Source organism: Colias philodice, chromosome 15 (assembly GCF_061535455.1).
Source record: "Colias philodice isolate Cphi_HAF_F1 chromosome 15, ilColPhil1 Martin Lab GWU primary, whole genome shotgun sequence".
Classification (NCBI taxonomy): domain Eukaryota; kingdom Metazoa; phylum Arthropoda; class Insecta; order Lepidoptera; family Pieridae; genus Colias; species Colias philodice.
The window spans coordinates 9,605,986-9,622,157 of record NC_143100.1 but is presented as its reverse complement, the minus strand read 5'-3'; the positions used below and the strand labels follow the sequence as shown (position 1 = coordinate 9,622,157).

General features: G+C 33.6%; 2 protein-coding genes and 1 long non-coding RNA gene across 3 annotated transcripts; 1 reads left to right on the top strand and 2 right to left on the bottom strand.

Annotated features, from left to right (window-relative positions):
• Positions 1–7,279: 7,279 nt before the first annotated feature.
• LOC149482466 (uncharacterized) lies at positions 7,280–7,817 on the bottom strand. Its single transcript, XM_089704530.1, has 2 exons — positions 7,701–7,817; positions 7,280–7,476 (listed from the first exon to the last, which is right to left on the bottom strand). The coding sequence occupies exons 1-2, from the start codon at positions 7,765–7,767 to the stop codon at positions 7,304–7,306; spliced, it is 240 nt and encodes a 79-aa protein (XP_089560656.1). The 5' UTR covers positions 7,768–7,817; the 3' UTR covers positions 7,280–7,303.
• A 1,303-nt stretch (positions 7,818–9,120) lies between these two features.
• On the top strand, positions 9,121–9,755 carry LOC149482465 (uncharacterized). The gene is made up of 2 exons (XM_089704531.1): positions 9,121–9,242; positions 9,561–9,755. The coding sequence occupies exons 1-2, from the start codon at positions 9,176–9,178 to the stop codon at positions 9,731–9,733; spliced, it is 240 nt and encodes a 79-aa protein (XP_089560657.1). The 5' UTR covers positions 9,121–9,175; the 3' UTR covers positions 9,734–9,755.
• Positions 9,756–11,850: 2,095 nt separating this feature from the next.
• LOC149482464 (uncharacterized) lies at positions 11,851–12,792 on the bottom strand. Its single transcript, XR_016316740.1, has 3 exons — positions 12,227–12,792; positions 12,039–12,100; positions 11,851–11,964 (listed from the first exon to the last, which is right to left on the bottom strand). It is a non-coding gene; the product is annotated as an uncharacterized LOC149482464 (long non-coding RNA).
• Between the last annotated feature and the right edge of the window lie 3,380 nt (positions 12,793–16,172).

Here is a 16,172-nt window from a genome sequence, read left to right as displayed (position 1 = left end):
GTTTGTTTACGGATCCAACTCATGTGAAAATACTCAATCGTCTCATGGAGTACGTGGGAGAGTATAAATAAAAATAAAAGTAAGGTGTGGCACTTTATGGCGTCACATTAAAGACAAACCAAAATAAAAACAAAGATGATTAGACAGACAATTGTGGAAAACAAATACTTATCAGATAAAATTGTGATAATAATTAATCGCGCTTTCGTCTGTAATCTAAATTACGGGACATTACCTGTCAACAATAATATTTTGGTGCAGTTTTTATCTACAAGATTATTAATTTTGAATTTGTGATGTAAATAAAACAACAATGAATAGAACTAATACTTACAAATTGAATTTAAAATTATAAATAGATAATAATATAAATTACCTACTTACTACGTTGATGACAAATTATTATTACAGTTAAAAATTTCATTTAGCCAATTATTTTGTATAATACAATTGAAGCAGCAAATATAATATATTTTAGGTCTTTGATCTATGCGATCAGCCTATTTGTATTTATTTTTTAAATGCTGTTTATTATAAAGAAAATGCCGCAAATAGAGAAGTAATGTATATCATTACAATTTTATAATTTCATTCAATTTAGAGACAAAACCATGTACGATATTATGTAATAAAATACATCTTAATGATTTAAGAATTACATAAAAATCAACCCTCACCAAATAAGTTTCTAAATAAACATTATTATTTATATAAAACGTTTTCCCGCCCAATGTCACACACTCTTAAAGAATACGCAATTGAAACAATCCCTTCTCAGCTCGGGAACAAGTTGATTTGTGCGAGTCTCTTGAGAAATTAACAATTTCTTTTTTTGCTACACGACAAGTACTAACGTATTTATATGTTATTCGGAAGAAATGTTATTATTGTGGTACATATTAAGGTTATTTATTATTGAAGTGAAAATTATTTAGTCGCGTTTAGAGTAAAATTAAGCGCGTCAAGGCAATACCGTCACATCATAGAGTAAGGCGACGATTTTTGTATCTTTGAATCTTGCCAAAGAAGTTTCACTTCTGACACTTGTGCAGAGTACACACGCTCTTTTTTATTCCAGTGGAATGAATTATATTTTAAAGGTAAACAGGGATCAAACAATTTAAAGGCTGTCCGAAATACAAAGGAAAATATAAAAGAAGCAATTAGAAAAGTGCATTATAGGCATTGATTATAGCCTATAATTTATAGGTACATATTTAACTCAGTAACCTAAATAGTATGTTTTTCTACGTATGGAAAAAAACACAAAATTTAATTTCGTTGTATATAATATATGGCTGTACAAAAACATTGTATTTGATTGTGAAATGTATAACAAAAGATTATCTTGTAATATAATAAAGAAAAACCACACATGAAACGCCTCAGGACTATAATACGAACTCCTGATTGTTATTTTGCTGTTTTTTTTTTCTTAAAGAACCTACGAATTTATGTATTTTTGTAGCGAATAAAACCATGTGTACTTCACGACCGTAACATGGGGTTACTATGTCTTAAAGAAGTATTAATTCCAGTGTGAAATCATATTATATAGGTCATAATAATATAGCGCCATCATCTTCCAACATTGTGGAAATAAAACTGCTACATCATGGTAACCTTGTAGTATCACATCTACAAAAACCAACTGTATCTTTTATTTATTTACTAGCTTTCCGCCCGCGGCTACGCCCGCGTTTTCAAAGAAAAACATGTTCCCGTAGGATTTCCGGGATAAAACCTATCCTATTTCCTTCCTCGGGTATCAAAATATCTCTATACCAAATTTCATGCAAATTGGTTCAGTAGTTAAGGCGTGATTGAGTAACAGACAGACAGACAGAGTTCCTTTCGCATTTATAATATTAGTATGGATTTAATAATAGTCAAAAATTACAGTGACTGTTTGATTGAAACAAGACTATGCGAGAGAGAAAATTCCATAGGACTAAACAGAATATTATTGTGGTGAATCCATACTAATATTATAAATGCGAAAGTACCTAACTCTGTCTGTCTGTCTGTTACTCAATCACGCCTTAACTACTGACCAATTTGCATGAAATTTGGTATAGAGATATTTTGATACCCGAGAAAGGACATAGGCTACTTTTTACCCCGGGAAATGGGATAGGTTTTATCCCGGAAATCCCACGGGAACGGGAACTATGCGGGTTTTTCTTTGACTTCGCGGGCGAAGCTGCGGGTGGAAAGCTAGTATATTATAAAGCTCATAGTTATTGTCTATACATAATTTATTTGCCGCCTTGTGTACTGCCCTAATTAGGATAGTTATTTTAGTTCTATTTTCAAAGACAAGTCTAGATTAAAAAATGCAATCCAGAACTATTAAGCTACCTAATTGAAAATAAATTAAATTTGTGTTAATTTTTCTTTGTTGTCTTCCTCTGTTTTCTTTTTGCTTTCGTTCATCAATAAATGCAAAATAAAGCAGTATTATTTTAAATACCGTTCATTAGTGATTAATAATAAGAATTTGCGCTTGTACCATTGTTATTTTTTACATTTACTTATTGCACGCCTCATAAGCGAAGCGTTGAGGTGGGTACTACTGTCACTTCGCGCAAAACATCTGATTTTTCAAACTTAAAATGTCTTTATGTATCATACATTGCACTTGTAAGTGACATATCACACTAGCGGATTGCGAGCGGTTTCAAAGCGGAGCGGGTGCGCAACGAATACGTTGCGGGCGCGCAACGAACACGCCGCGGTTGCGCAGCGAATTCGTTGCGGACGCGTCATTTTGTATACTCTCGCACAAAAGCCAGCCCTTCCGCCTTGCCTAACTTCCATTCAATATTTCCATCGTTTCTGTAGCACTCAATTTTTTAACCGTACTGTGGAAATGCACTTACTTAACAGTTAACTAAAGATGTAATAACAACTGGAGTTGTTAAAAAAAGGTGCTATAAAATTGAATTACTAGGACTTTTAGAATGTACCATACATTCCAAAAGTATGTAACGACTGACCAGTATAATCTCTCCCATAGCAACGTATGTTATAAAGAGATTTTGTGAACCTAATTATGAGCAAAGTGATAGTGAGTTGCTGGTTGCTTGATAAAATTTTCTATTCACTGCTATTTATCTAATAATAAGATAGCCCTGTTTTAGTTAAGGAGCTTTAACATTTATTTCACTAATGAACTTTCTTAATGAGCAATTAAGTTATCTGATTGCATTTCGACCAAGATTTAATAGATAAAACAATACCCTAAACATTAACATGTTATGAAACTCGTAAAAAATAATGATCTCATAATTATTATACTATCACAAGTTATAAGTAACAACCAGCACGGATTCCATTTTGTTAATGAGTGTACATGACTGCGACGTAAACGTTGCGCATCTGCCACGCGTCCGCAACGAATTCGCTGCGCAACCGCAACGTATTCGTTGCGCACCCGCTCCGCTTTGAAACCGCTCGCAATCCGCTAGTGTGATATGTCACTAAGATAATACATACACACACATATTAAGAAAAAACACTATTTTTAACGTTCATGATATTTTTGATGTCATTTTTGTTATTTAAACTAGTTAAAAAACAGTTTAAAAAAGTTCTGTCTTGGACGTCCGTGTGTCTGTATGTGCGGATCCTTTTTCTTGTTAACACGATAGCGACCGAAATACTTTACTAATCGAGTCTTTTTTTTTCTCTTACGCTTGAGTATGCTCAGGAATAGAACCCTTTCATTTTTCAGGGTCTGATTCGATGTGGTTTAATTGTTATTAAATAAACAAAAATAATAATTAATAAATATTTATTAAAAAAAAATTATGAGGCGTGCACTTTTGGATTTTCCAAATTATTTAAATTGCTATCGAGTTAGTTTCCTACCTTGTAACTACAAGGTTCATCCAAATGAAAAGTATCCTGTGTGATAATAAAAAGTTTTAATCTGTGTTTAGAATTTCCTCTATATCTTCTGTTTTTCTTTCATCATCAAAGACTCGATTTACTGGGGTAAAATAAAATAACTTTTTAAAATTACATTTATATATTTTATAGCCCTATAATATCACAGTAAAGTAAAACTAAAAAGTGTTGAGTATGCTACCACCTCCTGCAGACACACTCGAGGCGCGAGTTGCAGGAGCCCGTGCGGAAGCCGAGCGAGATGCACACGTTGTGGCACAGCAGCGCGGTGCAGATGTTCTGCCGCGCCGCGCTCACCACGCTCACCACGCGCACCGCCTCCCACTCCGCGCCCGCCGCGAAGTCCGCTTTTGCCTCTGCCAGATCTGAAGCGAAGTATACAAGATTATTCAATATGTTATGTTTATGCGATTCCTGTTTTTTTAATGTATCAGTTAAAACCCAAACTATAATTTGTTATATTTCAAAACAGATACTTCGAAGATTAAATTTCGCTTTTTCATCATCACAATTAAAACGTAGAAATGGTTTGTAAAGTAACGAATTTATTTGGTATTATCTTACCGATCGCTTGGCTTTGAACTGTGGCTGTAGCCGCAAAAGCTGCGAAGAATATAATAACAATTGTTGCCTTCATTTTGTTTCTTTGATGACGATACTTCGAGAAGTGTACATAGAATGCTTACAATAATAGAATATGCAGTTTTTATATTGCCAAAACAGGGTCAGTACACGTTTATAATCTAATCATGCTGCCCTTAATTTTTATTTATTATATTGCATTTTCTTTAACATTATAATGTATCACTCTTGTTTTTTTTACAAATGTACAGGAGGTGGTCACTCACCACCAGGATACTGAATTTTCCATTTCTTTAAATTAAAAAACTAACGTGCATATAAACATTAATAATGCACAATGCACGTCAGTTTCAGATATGGCATATTATACTTAATTATTGTCCTTCTTCAAATCATGGATACAAAGAGATTTTTGTGAAATGATCACCAGACTTACTCGAAATCAAAAGAGAATAATATTCAATTTTTCTGTATTGTCCAACAATTATCATATTTTGTAATTTAAGGGGGTATAAGAAAAGGAATAATAAACTAAAATAAAATAATTATCTTAAAACTGCAAAAAGTAACAACGAGTACAATCAGCAAACAATGTTATCAGGCGTGATACAATAACACCGAAATTATTTTGAACTAATTGATAAAAATAAGAGTCCTGCACGGTTTTTTCCCCCTATATCTATAACTAGCTGCTCCGCGCGGCTTCACCCCCGTGGCTCCACTTCTGTTGGTCGTAGCGTGATGATATCTGATGATATACATAAACCTTCCTCGATAAATGGGTTGGATTGGTTGTAATGGATTGTTTGTTTGCGTTCAAACAAACAAACAAACAAACTCTTCAGCTTTATAATATTAAGTATAGATAGGAAAATCTTAAACATGCAGGGAAAGAAAATTACAAATTAATTACTTTGTTGTTTTATTATATTTTTTTCCGTAAATATACCTACAAGGGTGAATTATTTTATTTTTTACTGGGAATGCAATTTATTTAAGTTTACAAAAATTACGGGCAACATGATTAGGTTATTGAAGCGTGACCCTAATTTGGCAATATAAATACCGCATTTTCTATTTGTAACAGCAGTCCAAATACAATCCTTAAACTATCACCAAGTAAAAACAAAATGAAGGCAGCAATTAGTATTATTTTCTTCGTAGCTTTTGCGACCACAGCGCAAAGCCAAGCGATCGGTAAGTAAAAAGAGTCGTGTATTTACAAAACTTTCCATATTTTAGTTTTAAAATGGTATAAGAATTGTAATAGGTACCTTATTAATTCTGGCGGTACTTTAACTGAGACACAAATAAGATACACAATAATTTAACTAAAACTATTATAAAAGTTTGCAAATAACTAGAAGGCTTCATAGGTATGACATTAGTATTGTGTTACTATAAAGGAGTAAATTCCGATTCGATCCTTTAGATCTGGCAGGGGCAGAAGCGGGCTACGCAGCGGGCTACGCGGCGGGCGCGGAGTGGGAGGCGCGGTGGTGAGCGTGGTGAGCGCGGCGCGGCAGAACATCTGCACCGCGCTGCTGTGCCACAACGTGTGCATCTCGCTCGGCTTCCGCACCGGCTCCTGCAACATGCGTCTCGAGTGTTTCTGCAGGAGATAGTAGCATACTCAGCATAGTTTACACCACAGACTAATAATAATATACTACGTGTTTACACTTAGTTTTAAGATCATTTACAATAATAAATAACTATAAGGGATTATTGTTTTTATATTCAAAGTTTACCATTGCGTAATTCCTAATTTAAGCTACCCTATCCTATCCTATGTGCATATTTTGGTAAATGAATATAATAATATAATCATGAATTTACAGAACGACGACCAAAAAATAATTAAACAAAAAAAAACCCATAAGCTTTCTTTCAAATAAATCTAAGCAATTTGGTATATTCCTATCCCATAACGCCTTAATTTCAGGTGGACGTATACTTTATTGAACCGTACTAACAATATTTGGACAATTTATAGTGGACGAACAGTAATTTCTGATAATAAATAACAATTAATTTCCATTTAGGAAGCATTGACTTATTATTGAACAATATTTTGGCAATTTACTTGTTGCGTTCATATTTTTATTCGATAGCATGGTTAACACGAACTTTTTATCCTAACGACATTCTGAACATAGAATTTGATGAACACACTTGATTTTTAAGGAGCAGTTGGATGGTAACATAGGCAAAACTAACTATTGTAGGTATGGGTGATATTTATTTGCATTCCAACAAACTGAACTACAAATCGTATGTGAGCTTACAAGAAACTTCCCTAATCATTACTTTAAAACCCAACGCTCGATATCATCATTACAATGAAGGCATATTTTCATCGCAGACAAAGGGCAGGGCTGGCTTCACACGATCTATCATTAAGAGCGATTATGAGCTACATATTGTTGCTTTCTTCACATTCGTACCAGGTGTGCCTTTGTTTTGCTTTACTTGTGGGCTCACAAACAATCTACCAAGAACAAACCCTTACTTTAGTTCCGTCCTAAAACACTCCTACGTTGTCGGATTTATATTTTGTCTGGTGTGCTTGTATGAAACATAGTATGAATGATATATAAAAACGTAAACTTGAAGAATTACAATTTATAAACGCTTCAGTATATCAAGAGTGGTGGTTCGGGTAAACACAAAACAACGTAAATTATATAAAAAATATGGCTTTAATTAGATACAATTTATTCAGTTGAAATAATGTATGACATAAAAATATGTTTAAAAATTAATGAAATATTTTATAATGCACGATACATGAACAATTGAACACGTCTCAACGTCTGCAGACGCAGAGGAGCTGCGCGTTGCAGCTGCCGCGCGGGAATCCCAGCGACTGGCACACCGCGCGGCACAGCGCCGCCGTGCAGATCCGCTGCCGCGCGCTGCCGAACACCTCCACCGCCTCCGTCACCTCGCCCGACAGTCCCGACATACTGTACTCCTCGTCTGAAATATTTATATTAGCGATTAGGGAGCAATAAAGTAATTTCGTTTAGTAAAATAAAAACATAATTTCTATAATATATCTGAGATATTTTTGTAAAGTCCCCACTGGAAATCGAAATCAGAACTTTTCGTTCTACGTTAACGCATAAACTACTGGGCCAATGAGGTGACAAAATCATTCATAAAATTGGTATGTACTAATAAAACAAACTAAAAATAACAACCTGCAGGAGCTGCTAGCACGAATGCTACGAGAGTTGCGAACAGAGCGAGGACTGCGAAGAATTTCATTTTGCTTTTTATTGGTTGTAAAATTTAAATTAATTCACTTGTACAGCTATGCTTACACTGATAGTAGGTAAAAAATTATTGGCTATTTATATGCTAACTTGTAAGATGTCATTATCATATTGCCATAAAAGTTAATACAGCAATTGTGTTTTATCACTTTTACAATGATAATGACTTGTTCCTTTTTATCAGAATTTTGATTTGTATGTAGTAAATTTTAGTTCCCATTTTAGGGCGAATACCTATCTTGTTTTACATTACAATTTTATTTCAGAAACTTACATTAAAATTAACTAATCTTTTAACGACGCAGAAGAACTATGAGATAAAATGTTTGATTATTATGTTTTATTATTATATAGGTAACTAATGAATATGTCTAAAGCTGTGGAATCTAGTTGTAAATTTATTTGATCGTTTTTGTTTGATGGACCTAATGATAGGCCAAAAAACGGGCGGCACTGCGAGATGGGACACGCAGATAACTTTGTTTTCAGGTAAAAATTATAACCTAACTAGAGGTCCGCCCCGGCTTCGCCCGTGGTACATATTTCGCAATAAAAGGTAGCCTATGTCCTTTCTCAGGTATCAAAATATCTCCATACCAAATGTCATGCAAATTGGTTCAGTAGTTTAGGCGTGATTGAGTAACAGACAGACAGACAGAGTTACTTTCGCATTTATAATATTAAGTATGGATAAATAATATAATATGTCAAGGAAAACGTTGATGATTAATTGATTAGCCTTTGCGGGGCAGTACCGCAATATATTATTTTTCATTGATAATAATTGAAAATGATTAGTATCAATAAACTTTCAATAGTTTTTTATTAATCAAGTGGAAGATGTGTTATATTTTGTTATTACGTAGAGAAATAATTCAATTATTTGAATTATGTGACTTAAATTTTTCTATATTTACTTTCTAAGTATACAAGACGTAAGTCTAAATGAAAGCATGTGGTTTAATTTGATGCCATTATTTTATTTTATTTTTTTGATATTAAATACTTTCAAAACTACAGAGCTGATTGCCTTAAATTAAATATAGATCTGAATCATCACAAAGATGTATTTGTTTTCTAAATTGATAAATATGAGCTTTTTCTTTCAAGCGAACTATAAGACACACCTACCTACTCTTTTAAATTACCAATACATTCGTATTGTTAATATCAATGTAGTTACTTGCTAGGTGATTCCCTAGAAAATTATCAAATTTCACATTTACAATAGGTGCAATAAAAAGATTGAGCAAAGATAATTTATTCCTGTGTACAATGTAATGTTATCGAAATAAGATAATATTCCATAAAACAAATCTCATATAAATAGCTGCTCCTGATGCAGAATAAATATCAATTCTGAACAGTTGTTCGTCAAAGCAACAAAACAAGACATCAATATGAAGTTCTTCGCAGCACTCGCTCTCTTTGTAGCTTTCGTGGCTTTGGTGCAAGCGGCTCCAGCAGGTTAGTTTGACAATTTTAAATATATTATGCGTTATCACAAGGAAGACTTGCAGTTAGAATAACAATCGAAACTTCCTTCTATTTATTTCTTCGAACATCCACGACCGATCCATAATACAAGCTTTTCGTTAGCTTTTAATCACGTAGAGACATTTGGAAGGCTTGAAATATTTTCCAGCTCTTCGCAGCGTTTAAAATAATTTGTCTTTGTTTCCATGAAATTCACATGCATTCAATATATAACTTCATTGGTGATCTATGTTTTATTTTATCAGATTGTAAAGGGTATAAATGATAAATATTTCTTGCATTGTTCAGATGAGGAGTACAGTATGGCGGGGATGGCGGGCGAGGTGACGGAGGCGGTGGAGGTGTTCGGCAGCGCGCGGCAGCGGATCTGCACGGCGGCGCTGTGCCGCGCGGTGTGCCAGTCGCTGGGCTTCCCGCGCGGCAGCTGCAACGCGCAGCTCCTCTGCGTCTGCAGACGATGATTATTTTTTATACATATATTAATCATTTAAATTATAGCAGGATATTTTATTTCATTTTAATGTAAACCAGTAATTTTGAAAAAATAAATTCCTTTAATATAAGCACTCTTTTATTTTACATTTTCGTCAATTACTTTTGTATTTTTAAATCCATAGTAAAACGGCATCTAACCGTCATCCTAATTTTTATTGAATGAAATATTTAAGTAACTTGAGTATTACCGAAAAGGTCTGATATCTGAAAAAAGTATAAATTATGGAAAAATTTGCATTATTTAATAACAAAGTATTATTTTTTAACTATTGATGGTTTTGAAAAAAAAAGAGTTAGTAACTGAAGCTTAATAATTATTATAATTTAGACCACGTAAGATTCAACTTAATAACAGAGAGATTTTAAGAGTAATAATTAATGATATTGTAATAATAAATGATTGAGTGACGTGAGAAGTTATATTTTATTATCAGCCATTCAACTTTAGTTTAATTTTTATGATTATAATATCTAATCATTTATGATTAAGTGAAGGCACTCCCCCAAAAAGAAAGCGTGTATAGGAACTTTAATAGAAGGTATGATGAGATAATAAAAATTTGTTTATTGTTTTATCTTTCTATAATAAGCGATAATGATTCAAAAACCTTCATTCAGTGTCTTCTTCCTTCATGTTTATGAATGTCTAGTTTTTAAACTAATTATAAATATCCAGGTAAAACTTAAAAATGAAACAAACACATTATATTCTTAAAGTTATTTATTATTATAAATGATCATAAAACTAAGTGTTAAGACGATACACAAAAAAAAATCCACTGCTTGGCGGGCGGAGTCTAATAGCTCGCTATCGCGAACGCGGGTGTGCGCGAAGTCATTCTTGCAAACTCGCCGCGCTGCCGCTGGCCGACTCGGGACAAACATGTATGGAGTCGTCATACAGTTATAATATTGTTATACTGTATTTATTTAATTGTTGATTTATTGGTTTTATTTTCTTGCTTATAAACAAATAATCTTCTTTTTAACAACTACTTAGACATTATTAATAATTATTATTATTTCGTAATGTTAACTTTATTACAAAATAATACAGGTTATAAATAATCTTTAAAATAACAAAAAATATTGTTACTCTGAAAAAATGAAATGGTACTCAATAACGCGGACTACTGAATTGATTTAGATAGAATTTGATGCTGACGTAGATATTACATCATGCCCAGAAATGAAAGGTACTATTTCTGAAAGAAGTTATAAACCCTAATTCTTCTCAGTCAAAGTCAAGAGTGGAAGATATCACTAATACAGTAAAACTGATGCGAAACTTTGGATGTTAATTTGTATATTTTTTTGTTAGTTGTTACTTAATCACGTCAAGACTACATTACCAATTTTGATAAAATATAGCTAATTGTCTGGATTTACACATAGGATACTTTTTATCCGAACTGAACACTTCTGTGGGATAAAACAGGATTCACGATATAACCTAATTCCACGCGGGCAAAGCCGCGGTCGGAATGATATTTTTTTAAATAAAAAAATTGTTTTAAAAAAAAACACAAAATATATTGACGCATGTATTTATTTTTTGCACTCTATTATAATTGTAATTATTCATTACAAATAATCAAAATAAAATAGCCAGAACAAAGTTAGGCCCTGGTAGGGTAGGTAGGCAGGTACAGCAATGTGAGACGAACACTGGCTTATTTATACCAAAAATAATGTATTATAAACATTAAATTAAGTTTACAACAAAAATACATAATATTAGCTAATGTGAAAACGAATCAACCAATCATCCCACAACAATGAAATGTGCACACAAATATTCATCCAAATCGGTTCATGTGATTAGGAGGAGTGACTGCAGCGCCATCTTCCGGGCCCAATTGTGTTTCCAGATCACCCAGGAACTCAATTTAATATACTTACACAAAATTTTTCGAAATGAAAACTCACATTACTATGTAAATATGAATATAAACCTGTTTTAGTACTAAGCAATTTCCCGCACAGGTGTAGTAAGTATAAATGAAATAAATATCAACATCAAATTCTTTATACAACATACTTATCTACCACCTACTAAGAAATGTAATTCTTAAAATTTTTTCGTATTTTTTTAAATATAATACTACTCCAATGAGCTCCTGTTCCATATTACATCCACCATACTTCCACTAAGTTCACCATGATTTTTTATTTCTTTGCACTTTGTTGCTTTTTGCTAAAAATGGAATCATGCGATAAAACCAGTAGAGCGTTGATAACATACATTTTTGACTGAATAAAGGTACTTACGAAGGAGTGGGTTCACATTGTGAACAATCAGTGGGTTTATTTTCCTTCTGGATTCCGGATTTCTGAAAAGATTATTTATGCTATAAATGAAAAAATCTTACACATTCGTTATGTACTTAAAACAGGGGTACATATCAAATATCGTCTATAATACAATTATCATCAAATTTAAAATAAAACCAACTTACTTCATTAATTTGTTCCAATTGTAAGCATTCTTTTTCCTCCAACCTTTATGTTTCTTCTTTTTATTTTCTTTATTGTCCCCATTTGTCTCATTTTGTCTTATCGTGTTGTCACCCTTTTTTACGATTGCGCAAGCGACACAAGTTCCCCGTGTGACGGCCGTAGCGGGAATGACTCGTGCAGCGATCGGGGTAGGAAGGTACAGGGCGGCTCTCGCTATATTGGCTGGTCGCGCGCTAATTTCAAGTATTTCTTGTTTATTTCAAAACCATCGCATATTTCAAAATTCTAACACGGTAGACGTATAGGTTGTATATTTTATAGTTAATATCCAAAAAGTCGTAACTTTACGTTTGTTATTTTGAAGATGCCAGAGATTAAAAAAAAATAACAATGAGAACTTTGTATTTTTTTTCTATCGAGAAAATATCATGGAATCATGTTTCTAAAACGGTAGACGTATTGTGTTACTATTGAACTTTCTTGTCAAGAATTTTCATCACGACAACTTTAATAATATAAAAATTACGAAGGTTTGAAAAGGGCCGTAAATGTTAGAAAAATTAATTCATCACCTTAACTATGTTGAGTATGCTACTATCTCCTGCAGACGCACTGGAGGCGCGAGTTACAGGAGCCGGTGCGGAAGCCGAGCGAGATGCACACGTTGTGGCACAGCAGCGCGGTGCAGATGTTCTGCCGCGGCGCGCTCACCACGCTCACCACGCGCACCGCGTAGCCCGCTTCAGCCTCTGCCAGATCTAGAGAAATTTGCACAATACTCATGTCATATAGACTACGAAGCTTTCTTGTTACTAGCAAACTTTTATAAAACAATGGTTTTTAAAATAATTTACACATAATATCTCGAATAGTTTCAGTTAAATTATTCTGTAGCTCCGTTAAAATACCGTCAGAATTCATTCTCTCTTCTTTAATCAAAACTAAAATATTGAAAGTTTTGAAAATACGCGCCTTTTTTTACTTACCGATCGCTTGGCTTTGCGCTGTGGACGCAAAAGCGACGAAGAAAATAATAAAAGTTGCTGCCTTCATTTTGTTTTTACTTGATGATAGTTCAAGAATTGTATCTGGACTGCTGTTTCAAATAGAAGATGCGGTATTTATATTGCCAAATTAGGGTCAACACGCCTTTATAATAATCTAATCAAGTTATTCGAAATTGTTGTAAACTTAAAATAAATTGCATTTCCAGTAAAATAAGATAACTCACCCCTGTATATTTACGAAAAAAAAAACAATAAAACAAAAAGTAAGATTTTTCCATTATAGTAGGTACTATACCTCTATTGTCGGAAAGAAATAGCTCTAAATTGATAAGATTGTCTTAGCTTTAAGCTATTCGTATGGTTTCTATGTAATAATATGTGCAACGAAGAATAAATATCTACATTTATTTTAAATCAATTTGGATTTCATTCATCCCCAACCTCGTAATGTTATTCATTTTATTATTCATAATAATATTTAGATAAAGGGGAAATACCGTGCAGGACTCCTATTTTTATCAATTAGTTCAAAATAATTTCAGTATATACAATAAATCTCTGATAACATTGTTTTCTGACATTATTGCGTTGTTATTTTTATGCAATTAATTAATTATTAAAAAAACAGAATTGAATAATTTTATTTTATCATTCCTTTCTGAGCCCAACCCTTATTACTTGTCATTGACGTAAAAAAAAACTGAAATTACAAAATATATTATGATAATTGTTGGACAATAAAGGAAAATTAGATATTCTCTTTTTATGTGAATTTATTTTGTATCCAAGATTTGAAGCATGACACTTAGACACTTATTATATTATACCACGTTTGATACTCACGTGCATTGTGCATTATTAATTAATGCACGTTATCTTAAAGAGAGTGCGCTGCGGAATTGCACGACCTAATTCCGCCATCCCCGTTTTTCCATCGTTCGTCGAGGCGCACAGATTCTATGCATCGTCACATGGTTGACGTTCCATGTACCCGGACTAAGCGGTTCGGATCGTCATTCTTTATTCGAACCGCTAGGGACTGGAACATGCTTCCTGAATCTGTGTTCCCCGATGAGTATAATATGGGGGTCTTCAAGAGGAGAGTGAACAGGTACATTCTAGGGAAGCGCGCTCCTTCTTAGGCCACATCTCAGCTTACCATCAGGCGAGATCGTGGCCAAGCGCTTCCCTATTGCAGCGTAAAAAAAAAAGAAATGGCAAATTCTGTAGCCTGATGGTAAGTGACGACCTCCAGTATATGAATATTTGTAAATAAACAAAAGTGGTATTATTATAATGTTAAAGAAAATGCAATAATTTTTTAATTAATAAAAATTAAGGGCAGCATGATTAGATTATAAAAGTGTACTGACCCTGTTTTGGCAATATAAAAACTGCATATTCTATTATTGTAAGCATTCTATGCACACTTCTCGAAGTATCGTCATCAAAGAATCACAATGAAGGCAGCAATTGTTATAATTTTCCTCGCAGCTTTTGCGGCTACAGCCACAGTACGAAGCCAAGCGATCGGTAAGTTGCTACCAAATAAATTCGTTACTTTACAATCTTTTACCACGTGTTAGTTTTGATGGTGAAAAAGAGAGAGTTAATTTATCTCGTCGAAGTATTCATTTGCAATTTAACAAATAAAGTTTGTCATTCGTTTATTTTAGTTAATTATGCTTTAATTTTCAACTGACAGGGAAAATTAACAAATAAAACGCATTGATGCATAATCGATTTCTCAAGTTAACATAATATCTTCACAAATCGATTGACTTATATCATAATATGCATTGTAAATTAGTTATATTTCGCTTCAGATCTGGCAGAGGCAGAAGCGGGCTACGCGGCGGGCGCGGAGTGGGAGGCGGTGCGCGTGGTGAGCGTGGTGAGCGCGGCGCGGCAGAACATCTGCACCGCGCTGCTGTGCCACAACGTGTGCATCTCGCTCGGCTTCCGCACCGGCTCCTGCAACTTACGCCTTGAGTGCGTCTGCAGGAGATAGTAGATACGCATCATAGTTAACACTTAGTTTTAAGATCATTTACAATAATAAATAACTGTAAGGAATTATCCTTTTTACATTCAAATTTTACCAGTTCCTAATTCACAGTTTATCCTATCCTTTCACATTTGGTTAATAAATATTGTATGTCGACCAATAAATGAATTTAACACAATACTTATGCGTTATACTACAAAGAAAATATTGCATTTATAATAAACAAACGACTCTATTTATTTATTTATAATGTCCTATAATATTTACGAACGGTGAGAGCCTTAGGTCTCTAATACATTCCGCAACTATATTTTATATAATTATTGATATATTTAATACTAGCTTTCCGCCTGCGGCTTCGCCCGCGTTTTCAAAGAAAAACCCGCATAGTTCCCGTTCCCGTGGGATTTCCGGGATAAAACCTAGCCTATGTTACTCGTGGATAATGTAGCTTTCGAATGGTGAAAGAATTTTTAAAATCGATCCAGTAGTTTATGAGCCTATTCATTACAATCAAACAAACAAACAAACAAACAAACAAAGTTTTCCTCTTTATAATATTAGTGTAGATATTATATAAAAATATAAAAAAAAAAATATTATGATCATCACACTATTTTCTACGGGACAACGTTTACTGCATATGGCCTAAAATTTGGATTTGCCAATTTACCTGTTGCCATATTTTCATTTGATTACGTGAACTCATATCACTGGGACTGGGTTTTTTGGTTATATGGCTAAAACCCAGCAAGCATAACAAACAACAACATAGTAACTACTAACAACTAACAAGTCCATTTAACATTGCATCAATATTTATTTCCATTACAACAAACTGTAGAAGTAATTAATATAAGTAATTCTTATTAGAAATTATAATATGTGAGCTTACATCAGAAACTCCCCTAATCATTACTTTAAAACCCA

Bases quoted from the DNA above. Each gene is read 5' to 3' on its own strand.
- LOC149482465 (XM_089704531.1), top strand. From the start codon at position 9,176: ATGAAGTTCTTCGCAGCACTCGCTCTCTTTGTAGCTTTCGTGGCTTTG. The intron at 9,243-9,560 runs GTTAGTTTGACA...TGCATTGTTCAG, and splicing joins GGTGCAAGCGGCTCCAGCAG to ATGAGGAGTACAGTATGGCG.
- LOC149482466 (XM_089704530.1), bottom strand. From the start codon at position 7,767: ATGAAATTCTTCGCAGTCCTCGCTCTGTTCGCAACTCTCGTAGCATTC. The intron at 7,477-7,700 runs GTTGTTATTTTT...TAAATATTTCAG, and splicing joins CGTGCTAGCAGCTCCTGCAG to ACGAGGAGTACAGTATGTCG.